This window comes from Sminthopsis crassicaudata, chromosome 1 (assembly GCF_048593235.1).
Source record: "Sminthopsis crassicaudata isolate SCR6 chromosome 1, ASM4859323v1, whole genome shotgun sequence".
Lineage (NCBI taxonomy): Eukaryota > Metazoa > Chordata > Mammalia > Dasyuromorphia > Dasyuridae > Sminthopsis > Sminthopsis crassicaudata.
This window is the reverse complement of record NC_133617.1, coordinates 342,101,567-342,123,316: the sequence shown is the minus strand read 5'-3', so window position 1 is coordinate 342,123,316 and position 21,750 is coordinate 342,101,567. Positions and strand designations below refer to the sequence as shown.

Genomic DNA, 21,750 nt, shown 5'->3' with positions numbered 1-21,750 from the left:
AGGAAGCAAATTAAACTTCGCCTGGTGGAATGGGTGGATGAGAACTTCTTCTATTGGCCATGGAGGCAGGTGAAGCAGGTATTGTGGAGTGCTTAGAGCTTGGTTAGACATAGACACCTAGGTCATCATCCAATGCATCTTAAGTCATCACCAGGTATCTTAGAGGAGAGAGTGAGATTAATGACTTCCTGCAACTCTACCTCACTTAAATTCAATTTACATATGAATCAAAAGACATCACCCCTGGCATTATTGTGAAATAATGAAACAAATTTAGCATCGGGCATGCAGGAATTTCATTGAAGAAGAAATTCCAAAGTATGTTCTGAAAAAGGTATCATTGTGACAGGGACACAAATAACAAGCAATACTTAGCAGATATTTATTTAATGTTTTTTTCAATTGAATGGAATTAAATTGATCCTGCAAAAGTAGTTATTTATTTTTATTTGAACAGTTTATGGAATTTTCCATACTGTTCGAGTTTCTAATTAGAACAAGTATTCAAAGAAAAATTGAAACAAAGAAATTCTCTAAATCATCTTTTTTGTCTTCAAACCAAAATTATGTGGTGATTGTGTAGAAATGGTAGAAATGGTAGAAAAAATTCTGGCCTGGAGTAGGTTGAGGTAGGAGGCTTGGCTTTTAGCCTGAGCTTGGCCATTAACTGCTTGTGTGATCTTGAGCAGGTCACTTAACCTTTCTAGGAATGACTGAAATTCTTCATTTGAAAAGTGAAAGGATTAAACCAGATGAACTCTGAGCCCCTATCCAACTCAAAAGTGCTATAATTCTATGATAATCAACTCGTTTTTTTTTTTTAATCCTTTCCCCATAGTAACATAGTCTGTCTTTAATATTCACACAATTCCTAGTATATTCCAACTCTTACATTTGCAAGAAAGTACATGGATCTTAATAATGAATCCTATGGGAATTCTTTAGACAGCATTGAGTAATGGCCAAATGTTCTCTTATATTTACTGAGGACAGGACAAGAGGAAATAGATTTATAATAGAACTGATTTTGACTATGCAAGTTGTTAAAATATTAAAATGTATTTACCCAAAAAAGTTGTAGACTTTCCTTGCAAGTCTTTAAAAATATGATAGTACTCATGTTCTCCATATGCCAGTATATTTTCCCTACTCAAATCCAAGCCTGTATAAAATACTGTACTCTGGAGTTTTCTTCTGCATATTTTTCCTTTTATCAGTATAAAAGCACCTTCTATCTAATTTTATTTTATTAATAAGCTCAGTGGTTATTCAAGTGATATTTCATTTTTCATTTTTGAATGAGTATTCCTAATTTTTGGCAGAGATTCTTACAGGGAAATAGAAGTGAATACTAGTAAATAAAGAGAATGTCACAACACTTTGCTTATTCTAATGAAGTTTTAAGGAAAAAGAAAATATTGTGAATTTTGGTTACTTGAAGACACTCTTTAATAATGAATTACTAGGGTTATTTCCTAGAAATATGTGGACATTGTCTCAATTTAAGAAATTGCCCCAGCTCAAATTTCAGAGAAATAATTATAGGTAAAGTAAAGTGTCTTTCTGTTTGTATTTTTCTCTTCTTTTTTTAAGATCAGGACTTATGCAAACTCTACTGTATCGCAGAAGGATTTGATTTCTTCTTTTCTTTGTCAAATAAAGTCAAAGATGGAACACCATGTTCAGAGGACACCCGTAATGTGTGTATAGATGGGATATGTGAGGTAATAATAATGAAAAGGTATTCTATTTTTGACTTAGTTTAGTGACTCTATTACAATGCCATTTTAGATACTAGAACTGCAAGCAATAACACTCAATTGTTGACTTCTAAGAACTAGTTTTAAACTTAGGAGAGGAAAATCTCAGTCTTTGTTTTGGCCTTAGAAAACTGGGAAGTTGGGACTAAATAATCTATTGTCTTCCAGATATAAAATTTCATAATTTATAGATGTTTTCTGTTTTCTCATTTCAAATTGATTAGTTAAATGTTATTCCTTTTAGATCTATTAAATTATTTCATGACATTTTTCTTGTCTTCAATTATATGGTAAATTGCAAAGAAACACAGTATGAAGGACAGTAAAATTTTGTGAAAAAAGGGAACTTTTCAGAAAATAATATATTTCCTCACATTGATGAGAATCATGTTCATGTGGAATCTAATTTTTCTCTTTATACAGTTATATAAAATAGTACTATTATCATATGTGAAATAAATTATAATCAATGTTCTAGTTGATATTCTATGGGCCTAATAATCTTCTCATGTCCCTGCAACAATGCATAATCATAAGAATTTACTTAGGACTTCAAATAATGTTTATGTATGGTAACTTTTATGGCGGTAATATGGGTCCTGAATATTCATTTATCTGGATATAAGTTTTCACTTCTATGTACACATCTACTTAATATATGCTTTTTTGATCATTTGATTATACAATATAATTTTATTAATATTTAATACAAAAAATACTGGGAAATAATATTTTCCCATTATTTTTATAAACTCCTGGAGGGCAGGAACTATTTTTTCTTTTCTTATTTTGTTTTGTTTTATTCCTTTACTATCTAGCATAATAGCTATACTTAATAAATGTTTATTGACTTAAATTGAATAGAATTTAATATTTTGCTCATCTTCTATAAGGCAGCATAATATAGTATGACTAGCATGATGTACTGGGATTCAAGATAACCTGGCTTTTTATCTTACTTTTGATACTTATTAGCTGCGTGACCTTGGGCAGGCCATCTGATGCTTCAAAGCCTATTTCCTTGTTAATAAAACAGAGAGAAAATATACACCTAGTATCTAAGAGTTTTTTTGTTTGTTTGTTTTATTTTTTAAAGATGGAACGAAACAATTTTGAAAATACTTTATAACATTAAAACACCATATAAATGTCAATTCTTCTGCGTTTTGCAAATAATACATGATCTCATGTTTTCCAGACAGTCGGTTGTGATTACGTCCTTGGTTCTAGTGCCACTGAAGACTCTTGTGGAGTGTGCAAAGGAAATAATTCGAGTTGCAGACTTTACAAAGGTCATTATGCTAAACACCACTACACAAACCGTGAGTATTTTATAGCTGCTCCCTAGGTTTTCTGGGAGTTTTAAGTTAAGAACTTCTTTGGGTGATGGACTTGAAATGAATAGTGAAAGCAGCAGGGGGTCTCAGGTTTCAACAAGATCGTGTTCTTTTTTTTTTTTTTTTTTTTTTTCCATTTCCTGGTTTAGATAATGGCTCTCAAATTTTTATTTTGATTAAAAAAAAAAAAGACTGGTTGCTAGGCTATTTGAATAAAAGTTTCTTGTAGGAATAGTCAAAATTATAACAGCTGTGCTCCTATTAAAAAAAAAAAATGATTCACAGTTCTAAAGTAAATGATAGCCAAAACAGATACTCATTCTGATTATAATGTGGATGGGTCTCTATACTTAGGTCTGAGCTACAAAGAACAGAAATACTTCAGTCTTTGTCCTAGCAGTTTTATAGAAAACACTATATGTTTCTATTTCTTTTCTTCTAGAGTACTATCAAATAGTCACCATTCCTGCTGGTGCCCGGAGTATTAATATATATGAAATGAATGTATCTACCTCCTATATTGCTGTGCGTAATACCCTCAAAAGATATTATCTCAATGGTTACTGGACAGTGGACTGGCCTGGTCGATACAAGTTTTCTGGTACTGCCTTTGATTACAGACGGTCATACAATCAACCAGAGACTTTAACCTCCCCTGGACCAACCAATGAAACCTTAATTGTAGAGGTAATATCTTGTCTTATGACTTGGATATATGGAACTAGAGGTTATTAAGGGTAGATGGAAACAATGCATTTCTTGGTTAAATTACTGTCTTTTTTATTTGATATCATATCCATTGAAGTGTGTGTATGTGTGTGTGTGTGTGTGTGTGTGTGTGTGTGTGTGTGTGTATGTATGCATGCTTAATAGACTTATTGGGTAGATTTCACAGGAAAATATAATCTATCAGACAGTTGTTCTGAAATGTTCTCTAGCATTCTGTTTCTCTTTTGAACTAGTTAAAATTGAACATAGCACAACCCTGTGTGTGGTCAAAGAGTTTTACAACCACACAGAAATCATTTTAAGTAGAATTGATAACAACAACTAAAAAAAAAAAAAAAAGGTCTAAATCCAATAAAACCAATGTGTAGTTCTATATTGGCAGATTTTTGTGGTTTGTAATCATGTTTGTGGCAAATTTAATTTTCTGTCCAATTTTGAGTTCCTCTAGAGGGACAGGATTCGGAAGAGAGAGGGCAGTAGCTACTCTCTATTTTCTTATTTCTTCATTTTCTTTTCTTTACTTCTATCAATATAGGATAAAGACAAAATAGCTATATAGAATACCCCTGTTACAATGTGCAATCTCTGTGTGTGTGTTTTTTTCTAATTAGGATTTTGTTTTCCTTCTGACAAATTATAGAATTATATCTACTTTGCTTTTAAATATATTTTATTCCTGATTTCTAGTTATGGCTATTTCAGAACTACTTGTAAAAAATTTCCTTTAACATACAAAAACTTAGGCAAAGGAACCACATCACTTTTCACACAACACATTTTCTGTGGAAATTTAAATAAAATTTTGATATAGATGTTAAATGAATTCAGTTCAGTGCTTCCAGTCAAAAAACAAAACAAACAAACAAACAAAAAAAAAACCCAGGAAATATGAGTTCTGGAATCAGGGAGTTTATAATTTAGTCCAATAATGACCAAAAAGAATGAATAATGATTTAGTTATGGGTGACTTGATTATTCAAAAATATCTGAAATCTGCCAAAAATTAATCTTATTTTTAATTGGAAATTGTGAAAATAAATGATTATAAATAGGTCCATAAAATTCATTTTTTTACTTGAATAGTAGTTGAATATATCAACAATAAATTTAAATTGTTATTCTCTTGCATCAGTGTAATCTAGAATAAGCTATTTTGTGAGTATATTGTTTGAATTGGATATAGAGTCTTTTCTGATATTGTAATAGAAAGGAAGAAGCTCTAAAAAGTTCCAATTTGGAAAGACTGTGAATATATTTAAATATTATTTTGGCCATGGCAATCAAATGGAATAGAACATAAAACCATCTATTAAGCACGTGTTTGGTCATTTTCAGTCATGTCCAATTCATTTTTATCCCATTTGGGGTTTTCTTGACAAAGATACTGAAGAAACTTGTCATTTTCTACTACAGCTCATTTTCTAAATGAAGAAACTAAAGCAAATAGAGTCACCCAGTTAGTAAGTATCTAAGGCCAGATATGAACTCAAGAAGATGAGTCTTATTGACTCCAGGTCCTGTACTCTATCCATTGTGCCACTTTGTTGCCCCTTTTTAAGCATTATTATGTTTCAAATATAGTGTTAAGGGCAAATCTCCACTTTCAAGGAATTTAGTTTCTAAATAGGGCAGAGAACATATATAGAAAGTTTCAGTTATGGTAGAGATTAAAAGATCTAATAGTCCTTAAAGTGAAGCATTAAGGCAAATGACAAAATTCCATCGTTGAGCACTACACTAGGCATAGAGCCAATTCCCAGGAGTCTCTGGAAAATCGTGGTAGGGCAGAAAGTAAGGCTGAATGGCCCAGGTATGCCATCTAATTGTTTGTCAAGATTAGACATAATGATATCAATTTGCTCTATACAACTCAGAATCATCCTTACCAAATATAATTATAGTCCCTGAAATAAATGTAGAATCTGCTTTCAAATTGGGGATAGTGAACTAGTAGAAAAAACAGTAGAAAAGATAGTAGGGATTGCTAAGAAGCATACAGATGTTAAACAATGATTTAGTTATTAGTACTTTTAGTTGTGATCTTTGTCCAAGAACCAGTGAGTTGACACACTATTGAAATAACTGGACCTTACTTAAAAAAAAAAAAAAAGTTGGAGAAGAGTATATGGGTTAAATGTTTAATAATGAGGCTCTCTGGGGAAAAAAATGTACACAAACTCAATTTTAATCTGCATTATTAGCATTTTCATAAGTTTTGACAATCAACAAAATAACAAATCAAGACTCTACTTTTAAGGAGCAAATGTTCATAGTGAAAAAAATAACAATTGACTCTCCCAGGAAAGCCAGTTATTATTGGCTCCAGGATACTTCTGGCTGACAATATTAAAAAAAATTGTGAAAATGGTCATGAAATCATATATATGCATATGTATATATTTATTCACATATACAGATACCTGGCTAAAGATGTAGATGACATGTTTATCAAATTCACATGTGACAAAAATTAGGAGGAAAAGCTAACACATTCAACAACTGCTCCAAGATCCAAAAAACTTCTAAACAAGCAAATAAAGAGAAAAAGAAAAAAAAAAGAAAGAAAGAAAAAAAAGAAAGAAAAAAAAAGAAAAAAAAGAAAGAAAAAATAGACTCAGGTTTATAAGATTTAATAGAGATAAATATAAAATTTTAAACAAATATGATTAGGACAGAATATGACTGGAAGGAAATTTTCCTGAAAATTATCTGGAAATATTAGGGAATAGCAACCTAAATATTTGTCAACAGTATGGTACAGTAACCAAAAAACAATTGAAATCTTAGGTTGCATTTAAAGAAGGATAGGGACCAAAATGAGGGAGATAACAGTTTTCACGGTATGTTTCTCTGGGCCTACCTCTCTAAGATCATACCTTAAAGGCTAAGGAAATATGGGTAGAGACTACTATGTAATTTCATCTTATGAATCATATCTATTTCTCATGCATTGAAATGAAGAGCATCAAAATAATGCCACGTAAATATTGTTTAGGGTAATAAGATGTATTTAGCTTTGAGAAAAGTAAAAAAGGATATGATAACTTTCTTTTTACATTCATGAGAAAGGGATTAGAATTATTCTTCTTGGTCCCTATGAAAAGAATTTGGCATTTTGAGTAAGAGATTAATTTAAGGCTGAAATAATGAAAATTATCTAATAATTTAAAGCTAACCAAAAGCAAAATGGGAAATCTTGATAACCCTTTTTTTTTTAAAGTCACAGAAAACATTGCAAAATAATAAATGTTTTTTGTACTAGAAAGGAAAAGTAGGTGACCCACTTGTCAGGTATAGTGTAGAGAGAATGTTTATTTTAGGTACTTGCTGATTACTTTTCCAAAAATAAGTTTCAATCATTTGGGGATTTTTGGCTAAGTAATGGACTTTCCCCCTTTCCTTATTCAACATATTGCTCCAAATATGTCTTTAAAAGTGACTGTATTAGTTGTATTCAGTAATTTTCATGAGCCACATTTTATTTTCTGTTAATCTTTCTAATCTATTTTCACAGATTTATACTATTCATTTATATGTATCCTTGATTATATTACCTTCCTCTTACCTTTCTGTTTTCATTCTTTTAAACTCAGAGTTGAGTTTATTTTTTGCCTATGTTTTCTCTCTAGGATAATTTGTGGGGTATTTTTACACCAAATTGAAATATTCAAAACTTCCCATTCCTCTTGACCTATAGTCTCTTCTAAAGTATCTGTCTTTGGAATCAATCTAGCCCACATCTGGACTTTTAAAATCTGCTTGAAATCATACTCAAATGTTTCTTTCCTCTACATGAACAAATTCCCTGATACATAATCTTGCTGACACTTTCACATAATCAGCCAGCTTTTCTTTGTTAGTACATTGAGATTATCAGTTTCCCTTTTTTGCTTTCTCTCTGCTGAGAGATGAAATTGTCAACAAGATAATTCAAGAATTTATTAGGTGCCTTGATGAGTGAGACTTAATTGCCTTGATAAAGTGAGACTTGAACCGATGTCCAGATAGCCTGAGAAGTCCCCACTTATTCCTCTTTCTTACTTACCTCTGTATCAGTTGTGCTCTATATTTGGAAAGCCTCAACCTGGCCAGGCAGTCAATAGTATTTTCCAAAAGTTACATTAATTTTGTTTCCTTCTTCTTTTACCTTCACCTCAATGCATTAATCTTCTATGCATAAACTCTCAAATTTGTAGAGATAAAATCATCAATGTTAAAGTTTATAGATTTCTCTGAAGTATATACCTACCTAGCATTTAGGGTGTGTTCTCTCTCTCTCTCTCTCTCTCTCTCTCTCTCTCTCTCTCTCTCTCTTTCTCTCTCTCTCCTGCTTTGTTTTGTTTTTTGAATCGTATTTTATTTTTCCAAATACATGCAAAGATAGTTTTCAATATTCATCTTTATAAAACTTTGTGTCCCAAATTTCCCCTCTTCCTCTCCCATCCTCCTCAAGAGAGCAAATAATCCATTATGGATTAAACATGTGAAATTCTACTAAATATATTTCCATATTTGTCATGATGCACAAGAAAAAATAAATTGATCTTTTATTCTACTAAATAATTTTCTTTTTTTTCTAACAAGGTATAAATTTCCCCAATCTAGTATGGGAGATGAGGCAAATAAGGATACAATCAACATAAATATGTAAATGAAATGAGTTATTTCAAAAGTACATTGAGGAAATCAAGAAAGCAGGAATTATGCTGGGAGGATAGAGGATGGATAATGTGATAAAGGGAAAGTCTCTTGGAGGTAGTAGACTTTGAACAGTACTTTTCAAGAAAGAAAAGAATGTGGCATATTGGGAAAGAAGTTGGTCATATGAAACATCATTCAAGTCATATGAAACATAATAGAAAGAGTTCCAGAAGGAGGAAACTGAATGCTAGATTTGGAGGAAGCTTCTAGTAAGCCAGATTTTTCTGGATGAGAATCTGTGCAATATTCATTTCGAGAAGGCTATAAAATTTTAAAAGCTAAGGAAATATGGTAGAGACTACCTATGTGCATTCAGTTTAAATATTATGTAATCTCCTCTCTTCCCCAGGAATAAACACAAGTCTAAGCATGACTAAGGCACATCATCCCTTTAGGGGATGATGCATCCCTAAGGGGAGCTTTCCTCCCCTTAGACCTTCTGTTTTTGTGTTTGTGAATATATAGGTATTCAGAGCCATTGGGCATCCCAGGAGAAAGAGACAATTCAGTCACATTTGCCTATCACTGCAGGTTTGAGATTTTGAATAAAGTCCTAATGAGGCAGGAAAGGAATGTTAAAGGAAATGGAGAAATAATTATATTAAAGATACTTTGGTTTTTTAAGGTTTTTTTTTCTTTTTTGGGGGGAGATGATAAATGATCCAGGGGAAACCTAAATGATAAAAATCATAGAATGAAATGTGTTCTTTACTAAAATTGGCAGGTCTAGTTTGAAGGATTAAGAATTCTTGTTTAGGTAACTAATACTGTTTTGATTGAGAGAATATTATTTTTATTTATCCTAAGCAATGTCATCATGGAGGGTATTTTTTCTATTTTGGTTTTTAAATTATGTGGCATGTGTTTAATATATCTGAATTAATTTACTTCTTTCTTTCTTTGTTTTCTTGTTACTGCTGCTGTTTTAGCTTCTGTTTCAAGGTCGGAACCCAGGAATTAGCTGGGAATATTCTATCCCTAAATTGGAAAATGAGAGGAAGCCTGGGTCAAAGCACAACTATACTTGGGCCATCATCCGTTCTGAATGTTCAGCTACCTGTGGTGGAGGTATTCAGTAATGACTATATAACTGCATGTATTTATTGAGAACTCATTATGTAACAAGTCTTGTACCAGGTACTAAGAATAAAATGACAAAAATAAATTAGTGTCAACTTTAAAGGAGTTCACTTTCTATGGAGGACATATACAGGGAAAGCATATATGAATTATGAAAAATAAATACAAAATAATCCCATGGAGAGACACTACTTTCAAATAAGAATTCTCAGAAAAGGCTTTGGTTGTACCTGAAGCCTTGACAAGCTAAAGATTTTGTTAGCTAGAGGTGAGGGGAGAGTATTCCGGCCATTAGTTTGTGAACAGGCTGAAAAATCACATATGAGGAAGACTATGTCAGTCAGTTTTATTGGTATATAGACTACAGCAGCATACATAATGCATAGTCATCCTAGAAAAATAGGTGTGTTATGCCTGTGTTCATCAGATACCTTTTCTGCTTTAGAATATTCTGTTATAATATGAGATTAGTGGATGATTATTTAAATACTTTGTGATCCTCAAGAAAAATTCTTTAAATGGAAACTTCATAGAAAAAATTTAATCCATCTATCAGAGTTTAAGAAGTAAACAAAAAAGGCAGGGAGAAGAAGGAGACATTTCTTGACTCTGCAATTATAGAAACTCATCATATTAAAGTTGGGAAGAACCTATACACTTATTTTGTCCCATTTCCCAAAGATAAGGAAAAACTAATCTCTGCGAATTTAATAAGCTATGAAATGTATGTTATCTTCCCAAGTCTAAATGAACAAAATCTGAATCTTTTTTTGAAACCCTGAGTTATGTTACCAATTTGACCTAAGTATTATGACTTAGAAGTGTTAAATGTCTAGGATTCTGCTCTCATAAAATTAATGAAAAATCTATCACAAAAACATTGTAGTTTGTACTTATTCTGTAAAACCATTTAATTATTTAATTATTATGTGTAATCTTTTTTAAAGAATGAAAAAATAAAAATAGACTTATGGTAAATAATACTGAGAAATAAATAATCTTGTAGTCACTGACTTGCCTTTTGGAAACAGGTAGAGTTATACATACCCTCACTATACCTCATCCTGTCTCTCTCAGTAATACCTTAATTTTGGTACCTGATAACCAATTGGATATTAGAGGGTAGATATGATTTGAGAGATACAGGTTAGGGAATATGTAATAGAGTGATATTAAAGTAGTTAATTAAAACTTGTATATATTTAATTTCTGTGGATAGCTCTGAAGTAGTTCATCTCTGAGACTGACAAATTGTTGACTTCTCTTTCACTCATTAATCAACTGTCTGAGAAGAGGGGAAGAAAGAAAAAGATTAGAGGAAAGAAAGTAGCCAAGGATACATCTTTTCTCTTTCTCAATGTAGCAAAGGAATTCTCAGGATCAGTGGTCAAATTTGTTTAGCAGTTCTAAAACAGACATGGACATCAGCCAGGATATCCATTTGTTTCATATGGCAGCCAAACATAGGAGTGATATGTATAATTATCGGAATGTCTGTGGAGAAATTCAGAGAGGTTATGTATTGATTACCTAAACAGTAGACTCATAGTTGCCCATTAGACACCTTTCTTTTCTAAGTGCCTGTCTCAGGCTACATGAGCATTTATTCTGTGGCTGCTATGGGAATTGGGGGAAATAATTCAATTTAAAAATCTCAAAGCACTCTCTTTTACCATAAAAGCAATAATACATCAGATTTTATTAATATTATCTTTGACAAGAACCTATGTTCTAGCATTTATTATAGGTACTTCAATACTGAAACTTCATTGCATTTGGCCCATGAAGGACCCAACTGGTGATAAATGTAGCTCATGAGATTTTAAGTTGTGAAGTCTGTCTCTTGGCTTTGAGATTTGCTGATGTGTACTCACTTCTCTAGACTGCCAGATCTTCCTTATAAATGATCCAGGGGAGACCTTATTTTTGAATGTACTTTTTCTCTTCACTACTTTCTAAACCCTACTGATCTGGAAATCCCAACTCAGACACTGAGACCATCTGTGGCTCTCTGAATTCAGAGTTGCCTCTTTCCTCTCCCTTTTTCTTTACCATAATGACTTGCTGCTTTAATTTCATGTGTTTCCCTCTTTTATACAATGAACTATATCATACTAGTGTTTAAGCAAAGTAAATATAAATTAGAACTATTATATGGAATAAGTAAATTGGAATGTTATATGATGGGAAGTTATTAGAAATATAGTGAAAAGAATTTTACATAACCTAATTCTATAGTCCTCAACTTGTTCATCTGTCTTAATTCTCTAAAATTTTTCCTGACTGAAACCATGGCCAACATTTTTTTTTACTTATGGGCTAAGTGCCAATACCCCATGTGTAGTTTACTCATTATGGCCCCCAAAGGAAAATGGTATCTTTCTTGTCCAGAACATTCCCTATTGATTCAGAATTATGTCCATCTGAGTGTTCTGTATTGAACTCATTTGCCTGTTCCACAACCCCAGACTTACTCTTAGTAAACCAGGAGGCCTCCTAATTACTGCTGGGACATTTGGGTATTTCATTCACATTCCTGCCTAATCTCTTGGCAATTTTTCCACTCTCACAACCATGAGAAAAACAAAACAATATGAACAGGTAAAGCCAATTTTCCCATTATCTAAAAACAGAGTATTGTTTATTTTATCCCCAAATTATAAAATAGAATCTCTTTTATTACACAACAATAATATGATTTAATTTCTTTTCATAGCATTAGTTTTCAAGTTCAGTAAGCATTAACAACCTACTGTGTACTATGCTAAGCAATGAATATGCAAAGGAAGATGATAACAAAATAGTTCCCAAACTCACAAATAGTTAAAGCACGATATTGAGAAATACTGATAAGAAAATTGATATAAAAGCATGTTACAAATGTTAAAGTATAACATAAATGCCAATTATTATAATACTTATTAGCCTGCAATCACCAGGCCTTCACAATGATGTCTTTGCCTTCTACTTAAGTCTTTTTCAGCTTACACAAGTTTTATAGCACGATTCAGGAATAGGATGGTAAATGTTTGACAATTAATATCTCCAGACAAGAAGAAAAAAAAAAAAACAGCAAGGAAACAAAAATTTAAGTTTAATCTCATGTATGCTTTCTTAAGTCAAAACAACCAAGAAAACAATTTAATTCTGATTTATAGATTGCTGATTTCTAAGTAAAAACACTCAAAATTTATTTATTTATCTACATTTTCTTAGTTTATTTTTATTTATCTCTTCTCAGAAGTCCTCCTGATCATGTTATATGTAAATTGGGAAGACATTTTTTTAAAAATAACCAAAACTTTAACTTATAACTAACTTAAGTATATATTCTTTTTTATTTATTTTTTTCTCAATAGTTTTGTGTTTTTTCCCAAATATATATAAAGATGTATATTGAGGTGGCAGCTAAGTGATGTTGTGGATAGAGTACCATCCCTGAAGTCAGGAGGCCCTGCATTCAAATGTGACCTCAAACACTTAACATTCCCTAGCTGTGTGACTCTGGGCAAGTCACTTAAGCCCAATTGCCTCAGCAAAAACAAAACAAAACAAAAGCAAAGAAAAATGAAATTGTATATACTTTTATCTCACTATCTTCAATCCTCTCAAACTCTTCTCCCATTCTTTCCTTTTATCCTCTTGTTCTTTTCTCTTAAAACCTTAAATTTAGAACTAGAAGAAATCTTAATAATTATCAAGATCTCCCTGCCTCAACTCATTTCACAGATAAGGAAAATAAATGTCTTCATTTGAAGTGGCAGATTCTAGATTTGAACTCAAGACCTAAATGTTCAGATCCCAGTATAATTTCTATGGTACCATTCTTTCATCTTGTTCTTGAATTATAGGCAATAAGTCAATAAAACAAATATTACAAAAGGTTGGGAGGAAATCAGTTGTTTTAACAAATAATTCCTTATTTGGTCAGGTATAATAAAAAAGCATGCATTTGCCTAGTTTTAGTGTTTTTGAAGTATGACATTAATCAAAAGAGAAAAAATACATAAAGCATTATTACTATCCACTAATTTATCTCTTTGATGACTTCATGACTATAGAAATGTAGATAAAACTCTCCACCAATCCAGACAATAAACCCTGCATTGTGCAATTCTTGTGTTTACCCTTAAAGACTTTTCTTATAATATTGGAGACTTGACTTTTCTTATACTATTGGAGACTTTCCTTGTGTTCTGCAAAATTGTGGGAAAACTGTTTTATTATTTGGGCCATCCATTTGTCCATGATAAGGGATTAGCTTAACTCCTCTGTGAGGAAAAAAGGAAAGATCAAGATCTTGCCCTAGAGCAAGAGGATTTAAATGAGGAATTATGGTATGATTCTCTTGAAGAAGCTTCAACCCTGCCTAGAGAACAGATTATTGACAGGCCCACATCAACCCCACCTGGGGGGCTGAAGCTGGGCCCCACCTGTCATTTCCCTGTGTCAATCTACATTCGGAGGCCCAGTGGAGGCCCTTGTGACATTTTGGACATGGAGTTTTAGGTCTTCTCTCACCCTGTCTTCTCACTGTATCTCCATATCTACACTGAGCTCTTAGATGCCCAATTTTTCCACATTGAAAACATTGCCGAGTTTCTCTAGAAGGCCCTTGCCAGGAGGGACCCTGTCTTTCCACATTCATCATTGTCCGGGTGTAAAAAGCATTTGTTCCCACTGTAGCACAGCGTCTTATGATCTCCTCTAAAGGAGCATCTTTGTCTAATCCCCATATAATTCTTTTGCAAATCTCATTGGCATTTTCCTTAGCCAGATGTCTGGTCATTATTTCTGTAGCTGAATTTTCTCCAATACTTCTTTTGACAGCAGTTTGCAAACGTCCCACAAAATCTGCAAAAGGTTCATTGGGACCTTGCTGTATTTTAGTGAAAGCCTCTCCGCGATCTTTCTGTCCAGGGAGGACACCCCAAGCTTTTATTGCAGCCTTAGCAATTTGTTCATATATTGTCATGGTATAATCAGTCTGTTATGAATTCTCTCCATACCGACCTTCACCAGCCAAGTGCTCAAAAGTGAATTGTGTGTTAACTCCTATTTCCAAATTGCATCTGACTTGAATTTTACATAATTCATGAAATTCCGCAAGCCATAATAAATTTTCTCCAGGTTCCAGACATGTCCTTGCTATGGATTTCCAATCATTCGGGGTTAGGACTTCATAAGACAAACCATCTAGTAACATTTTGACATAAGCTGATGTAGCCCCATAAAGGGTACAACCTTTTTTCAAATCCTTAATTGTATTCAAATCTAAAGGTGCATATCTTCTCCTTTTTTTACCTACAGAGTCAGTATTTTCAATCACAGGATATGCATGTATAAAATTCGAAGGTCTGGTCTAGCTCCTCTTGTCAGGATAAGCAAAAGTCCTTGCCCCACGTTGGGCGCCAATTTTAGCGAGCTGTTGTCTCTAGAAGCTGCCGGATCGCTCTCTGGGAAGAGATCTGCTGTGTCTACTCAAATCTTTAAGACAGATTCTTCTTCCTGTAGTGAACCGTTGTCTCCAGGCAGTTGCTGTTAACTCTTGTCCTTAGAAGTGACTTCCCTTCCTGCAGAGAGCCCCGTCAGGCCTGATGTAATGCAGAGAGTCTTCTTCTTTCTCTGAGAGTCCTCTCTTTTATTCTCCCAGAGAATGGGCGTGGGATAATGCAAGGGCTTCTGGGAAGAACCATTTCAGCCAATGGGCTTGCTCCTTCTATCAAGTCAACCTAAGTTCTCACCTTGTAATTGTCCAACCTGAATTCTCACCTTGTCACACTATCCAGACAACCCGAGTTCTCACTTAGTAATCCTAACACTCCTCTTTTTGTCACATGTCATTAGTTATGTCTTTTTGCCATATCTTGTGTTTTAATCATAGCAAGATGCTGCCATAATAGCCCTGTTATGTATTATTCTATTATCTTTGAGGTGATTTATACTTTTGATTCTTCTAAGATTATAGCATTATAATGTTTTATGATTTAGAGTTATATAACATGATGAGGTGGATTGTGCTATTTTTATTATTTGTGACTGAGTAGTTTGACATAATTTTAGTATAAATTTTATAAAATCTCAAATAAATATGTCAGTAGATAAATATCTTTAAAAGCTTATGTATAGCTTCTAAGCAAAGGCAAAAATAATTAATCATGGTGATAAGAGTTAGGTAAGGGGTAACCACTTTTGGTTTGGCGCAAGGATACATAGTTAAATGCAGTCTAGTGATGGCGCAGAGTCCCCTGTAAAGGAATTTACAGGCCCAAAAACATAGATTTAAAAAAGGTTTATTGTAGAGGTTTGGAAGTAAGGGTAAAGGTAGAAAGAAGTCAGGCAAGAGCTGGTCACCGGGCAAACAGGAACCCTTACATGGCTGGAAGGATAGCATGTTTGGGGCTCCTGTAAAGAATGGGCTCCAGGGTTCCCCTTTTTATAAAGGGGTTGTGGATTTTGGGGAAACTTCAGATCCGGTGGGGGCCAGAAAGCCCAAGTTAGCTCATATCCAGTGGGGGCTGGGAAAGCCTGGATATCATTGGAATTCAAAAGGGTGCTTATGACCAGGATTTGTGATTCAAAGGTGCTAGCTTCTTCAGCATGGGGTGGGGGGGAGTTGGGAATCAGAAAGGAATCTTAAAGGGACCTCAACCCACATCAATGGCAAAAACTATGGTGATAAAATATGATTTGAGAGGAAGTTGTGAAAGTGACCAGAGCTTATAGACAACTCAGAAGCTGTATTTCTGTATGTCATGAGTACCCTTCCAAAAAAAAAAAAAAAGAGTTACAGAGTCAAGGATATGGTAGTCATTTGTGGAAATTTTTCTGTTAACACATTTAAGGAATAAAGGGATAGAGGCAGTCAGTTCAGAACCAGCCCACTAATCATAAAAGGAATAGAGCAAAAGTAAAAAATATCAATTTAGAATAAAAGCTAATAATGAGAAGACAGTGTGGAAAAACTGAAATTCCAACCCAACCTATTCAAACAATATAAGCATTTTCTCCTTAAAAAGTTAAAGTTAAAAAACAGTTAAAAGACAAAAGTAAAAATACTATCACTTAATTCATCAAATCAATGATAATTTATAAAAAAAAATATTAATAGCATCAAAACAGCCTTAAAAAAGAGAAGGCCAAAAGAGTTTAGATATAGTATTCTCTTCAGTCTATCAAACTTTCTTCTATTGAAAAGTTTTTTTTTTTTATTTAAATCATCCCCTGTAATATGTTAAACATTCGGAGGTCATTCAAAATGCCTACTAATTTTATGTTGCTACTAATTTATCACTCTTAGCATACTGAATCCTATAATACTCAGCAATAATTATTGTATTTCTATAGTTCTTAATGAACCTAGGGATTATTTTTTGTTTGTTTATTTGATGATAATATTAGAAGGGTGTCAATCTACATTTAGTTTGTTAGTCATTTTTCTCAATAACTACCTAGTCAGATGAGTTAATTATTCCTATCTAATGCAACAATAAGGAGTTTAAGTTTACTTACTAAAACTGTATGCAACATTGTATGAGAGAGTCAGATTATCCTTATCAACCAATTAATTAGCTAGCATGTATTAAGCACCTGTTTCGTGTCAAGCACTTTTCTAGATGTTGCAATACAAAAGCAAAACAGAAAAATAAAAAAAAAATCTTGGTAAGATGGAGTCAAAAGGACAGGGAAGAATGAAAAACAAGATATTTAATCAGAGGGACTAATTGTAACCTGACTTACTCTCTTCCCTTGATCATGTAATACTATAATGTAATGAATTTCAATATGCTAAATTTTAAATAACATTTCAAAATCCTAAATTTAGTAATAGATAAAATAGGAGATGATCTCACATGAGGGTAAAGGTTCTTTCTTTTAACCTAATTGTGAAAGTTGTTTTTTCTCAATTCTGATTGGAGTTACTATATTGATAAGCATTTGGAACACTTATTAAAGTTGTCACCATTTTCAATTATATCAGTCACTTTCTGAAAATTATTTATGATCATTTTCTTTTTTTTTTTGAGATGTTTTATTTTTCCTGGATTTAAAAAGCTCATTATAATGGTTATTAGATTATGAAAATTATCAGAACTTACTGTTTTTAGAGACTTAAACTATGGGATTTTAATGATTTATTGGCAATTATTGAGAGAAATATAGTGTAGCTCATCTCTGAAGTTACTATTAAGTTTACAAAAGACTACAATTAGTTCTATTCTCAACTATATTTTGCCAAATTCCAAAAATTAATTAAGCTAAAGAATTTCATTTTTAATAATTTAAAAATAATATGTTGTATATTTAACATGTATGGGTCTACCTGACATCTAGGGAAGGGGGTAGGAGAAAGAAGAGGAAAAGTAGGAACAGAAAGTTTTGTAAGGGTCAATGCTAAAAAATTACCCATGCATATGTCTTGTAAATAAAAAGCTACAATAAAAAAATAAATTAAAAAAAAAAGAATTGTAAAATCAGTTTCTCTTTGATGAAACATCACTTTAAAATAGTTTTTGCTATTGACACTCTAAAAAATTATCTTTCTTACAATAAAGAAATTTTAATGCCAAAAAATAATGTGTTGTATTACCAAAATATCTACACTAGAAACATTTAAGGTAGAAATCAGTTTATAAAATTAACCTTCAGTCAATAAAATCTTGTGCATGCTCATTCCCTTCTCTACTCCCATCCTAATTAAATATAAAGGAAATCTAAATATCATGTATTTAGACTTTCAGTTCTGATATATAATTATACTTATACTAATACTTTTTCAGATTCCTGAATTGAAAGAGAAAATGTTGACATCATTTTTATTTAAATTTGAAAACCCAATTTTCATTTTTGTTATATTTTCCTTGAGTTTTTCTCTGATGTAGTTAGACCAAAGTTTATTCAGCCTATGCTCAAAATTTTTATATCATTTTCCCTAGTTATCTTTAATCAAACAATTAGTTTGTCTTTAGCATGTATAGGAAACAATTTTACACAAAAATCAGTAGAGAAGAGAGGATTGATTTAGTGAATTCAATTACAAGATAACCATTATGTTTTGCATATTTTTAGCCTGTGCTTCCCTTCTCACCTCTGATCTACAAGTGGCAGACCTCATAGCAACATTGAATTGTTCATTTTTTCCTTGCATGAAAAATGAGTATTCTCTTTTGTTTTCTTGAGCACATTTCCCTAGACTATCTAGGAAGAACTACTGAATTAGATAAGTTACTCCTTCCCCTTTTGCATTTTCTACTTTTTTCCATGTCCATTTTTGTCCCACTTCTCCAAATTTTTCCTCATATATCTAAATGCTTTTAGCTTTATACAATACTAAGTACCTTCCATGGACCTTATGCATTTGTCACTGAGTCCATTTAAAATTAGGAAAAGTCTTATACATTAAATTCATTCATTTAAATCTGTTGTTCAACGTAATTAAAATATATATTTAATCTGAAATAATTATTCCAGAAAGTGATGTGGAATTATACTAAGAAAGTAATTAAAATGCCCATATTCTTTGACCCAGAGATTACATTGCTAGGCAAGGAGATCAAAGATAGAAAAAAAAATATTTATAGCAACATTTTTTACTTTATTCCTAGCTCTTTGCTATTATAAATGTCCATCAATCTAGAAATGACTAAACAAATTGTGATTCATAAATGTCATGTGATACTACTGCATTGAAATAGTGAATGTAAAGTTGATTAGCAATAGGAAAGGGGGAACCCCGTTTTGTCAGCACAAAGATAGTTCCATTATGGCGCAGTATCCACTATAAATGAATTTATAGGCCCAAAAAGCTAGATTGATAAAAAGATTTATTGTAGAAATTTAGAAATAAAGTTTAAGGTAGAAAAACGCCAGGGCCAAAGGTGGTCACTGGGCAGGTAGGAACCTTTACATGGTTGGAAGGATAGCATGTTGGGGGGAAGAGAGAGCTCCAGTTTGGCTCTTTTATACTTAAAAGGGGCTTGTGGGTGGAGTCAAGCTCCTGTGGAGCTTTTGGGATAAGGAAGAAACTATTTGTGGGGGTTGGGGAAACCTGAGAAGATAGTGTGGGCTGAGAAAACCCAAGCCAGCTCAGATCCAGTGGGGGCTGGGCCCAGATATCATTGGAATTCAAAAGGGTGCTTTTTGACCAGGATTTGTGAATCAAAGGTCAGACATGGCGGTTAGGGAATGAGAAAGGAATCTTAAAGGGACCTCAACCCCCATCAAAATTGCAGAAAAGTATGGGAAAGCTTTTTATTAGTACAAAGTGAAATAAACTAAATGAAAGTCATATAAAGAGAAAAAATATTTTTTAAAATAAAAAAAATTGATCAAATAGATATCAGAATCTGTCTTGGCTATTTCCAAACATCCAAACTATTAGCTCATTCATCCCAGTTACTTTTTAGCCTCCCAGTAGGCCATTTATGGTCTCCTGAAATCCATTGTGTAAGTTAGATCTGTTATATATTGCCTGTCATCTTTGCATCATGCAAATAAAATGCATTTTTGCATGCCAGATTGTTATTATACATAGAGGCATGTATGTCAGAAGAGAAAAGTAAAGTTCTTATTATAAAATGAAAACTTTCTTAACATGGTAAAATAACAGAAAAAAAAAAGAATCAAGCAAAAAGAAGTGAAGACAATTACTAATTAAATTTTATGTGTATATAAATGTTTATGTATGTGTATGTATTTATGTATATACACATACATATGTATAAATGTATAGCATTTACACAAAGATTTGCTTAAAAAGTTTAATTGGTTCATTGTCTTAGATAACTAATATTTTGTATTGTGCTTCTCTTCCAAATGGAAATGCTTATTAAAATCCAAAATTTCAGTTTTGTGTCATAATTCCTCAATAGATTGCACTATTCCCTGATAGGTTGATTGTCCTTTAAAATAAAATGGTCTTGTAATATCCGTTTAAATAATGTCACACAAATCTTAAAACTGACCAGAGCACCAGATGTCTTTCTTACGCTACAATTTCTCTGATTTTCAAACTGAAGTATTTTTTGTTTGTACAACATTGTCAGGATTTTGAACTTGACTATTGTGGTTAGCCAAAACTTTTCCCTAAGGTTTGTGGAAGGGAAGAGCAGGAACATCTTTAGTGTCCTTGACCCTTCTTAATCAGTCCTTTCCTTAATTTGAAAGATAAATCTCCAGTTATCTCATTTAAACTAAGGAAGATAATTTATAGATTAAATATTGTGAAAGGGCTTCTGTTTACAAATATGTAATTATTTTTAACCATTTTGTATCCCTGATAGAGTGGAGAGTATGCTAGAGCTGCTTAGCATTAAAAATAGCTCAGTCCTAATTTTGTCTTCAAGGAACTGAAACTTTTTTAGCCTCAGTCAATTTATTTTTTTCTAAAAATGATACCAGAGGTTCTCAAACTACAAGGGCCAGATGCGGCCCACCAGATTATGGCAAATGGGCTAAGGGGTGGAGACAGAGTGTGAGTTTTTGTTTTTACTATAGTCCGGCCCTCCAACAGTCTGAGGGACAGTGAACTGACCCCCTATTTAAAAAGTTTGAGGACCACTGGATAACACTGTACTATAGTATTTTCCTTATAGATCTATTGTGGAATTAAATGAAACAGAAAACCTTAAATTGCTTGAGAACTTATTAATAAGATAAAGTGATATGTAAATGTTTATTATTATTTCACATATATTTTACCTACATCTATTTTATCACATTGAGGCATCTTTTTATCCTTTGCTATTGTATCATTTCTCATGTCATTTCATTTTTCATAAAATAGCTAGGGCATTATGTGAGTAGGTATAATAAAGGCTTTTAAGATTACACGTGGCTGTTCTTGAGTGCGCTACCAGTTATTAAGCTATAGATTCAAGAGATTGTGGCCAGAGACCTTTGAAGGCCTCAGAGGAGGCGAGCCGGGTAGAGTTCACACTGCTAAGCACAGTGGTCAAAGGTACTCTGGTGGGTCTAGGACAGACTAGTAATTGTAACTGCAGAAGTATGAAGGACCTTTAAAGTCAATTCATCAACCTCTCATGCAATTCGGGTATGAATTCCACAATAATTTTAAATAAAGGTCATATAGTTTTTAATAAAAAGATTTCCAATGACAAGGAATATAGGACTTCTGAAGAAAC

At 32.7% G+C, this 21,750-nt stretch overlaps 1 protein-coding gene across 3 annotated transcripts in view; it reads left to right on the top strand.

Annotated features, from left to right (window-relative positions):
• The window catches only part of ADAMTS16 (ADAM metallopeptidase with thrombospondin type 1 motif 16), a 221,290-nt gene that overhangs the window by 110,485 nt on the left and 89,055 nt on the right, over nt 1–21,750 (top strand). For all 3 annotated transcript variants that reach the window (XM_074279152.1, XM_074279151.1, XM_074279150.1), the window contains 4 exons: nt 1,594–1,724; nt 2,959–3,082; nt 3,540–3,784; nt 9,457–9,595. In XM_074279152.1, coding sequence (XP_074135253.1) covers nt 1,594–1,724; nt 2,959–3,082; nt 3,540–3,784; nt 9,457–9,595 — 639 coding nt within the window. The remainder of the gene's footprint in view (nt 1–1,593; nt 1,725–2,958; nt 3,083–3,539; nt 3,785–9,456; nt 9,596–21,750) is intronic.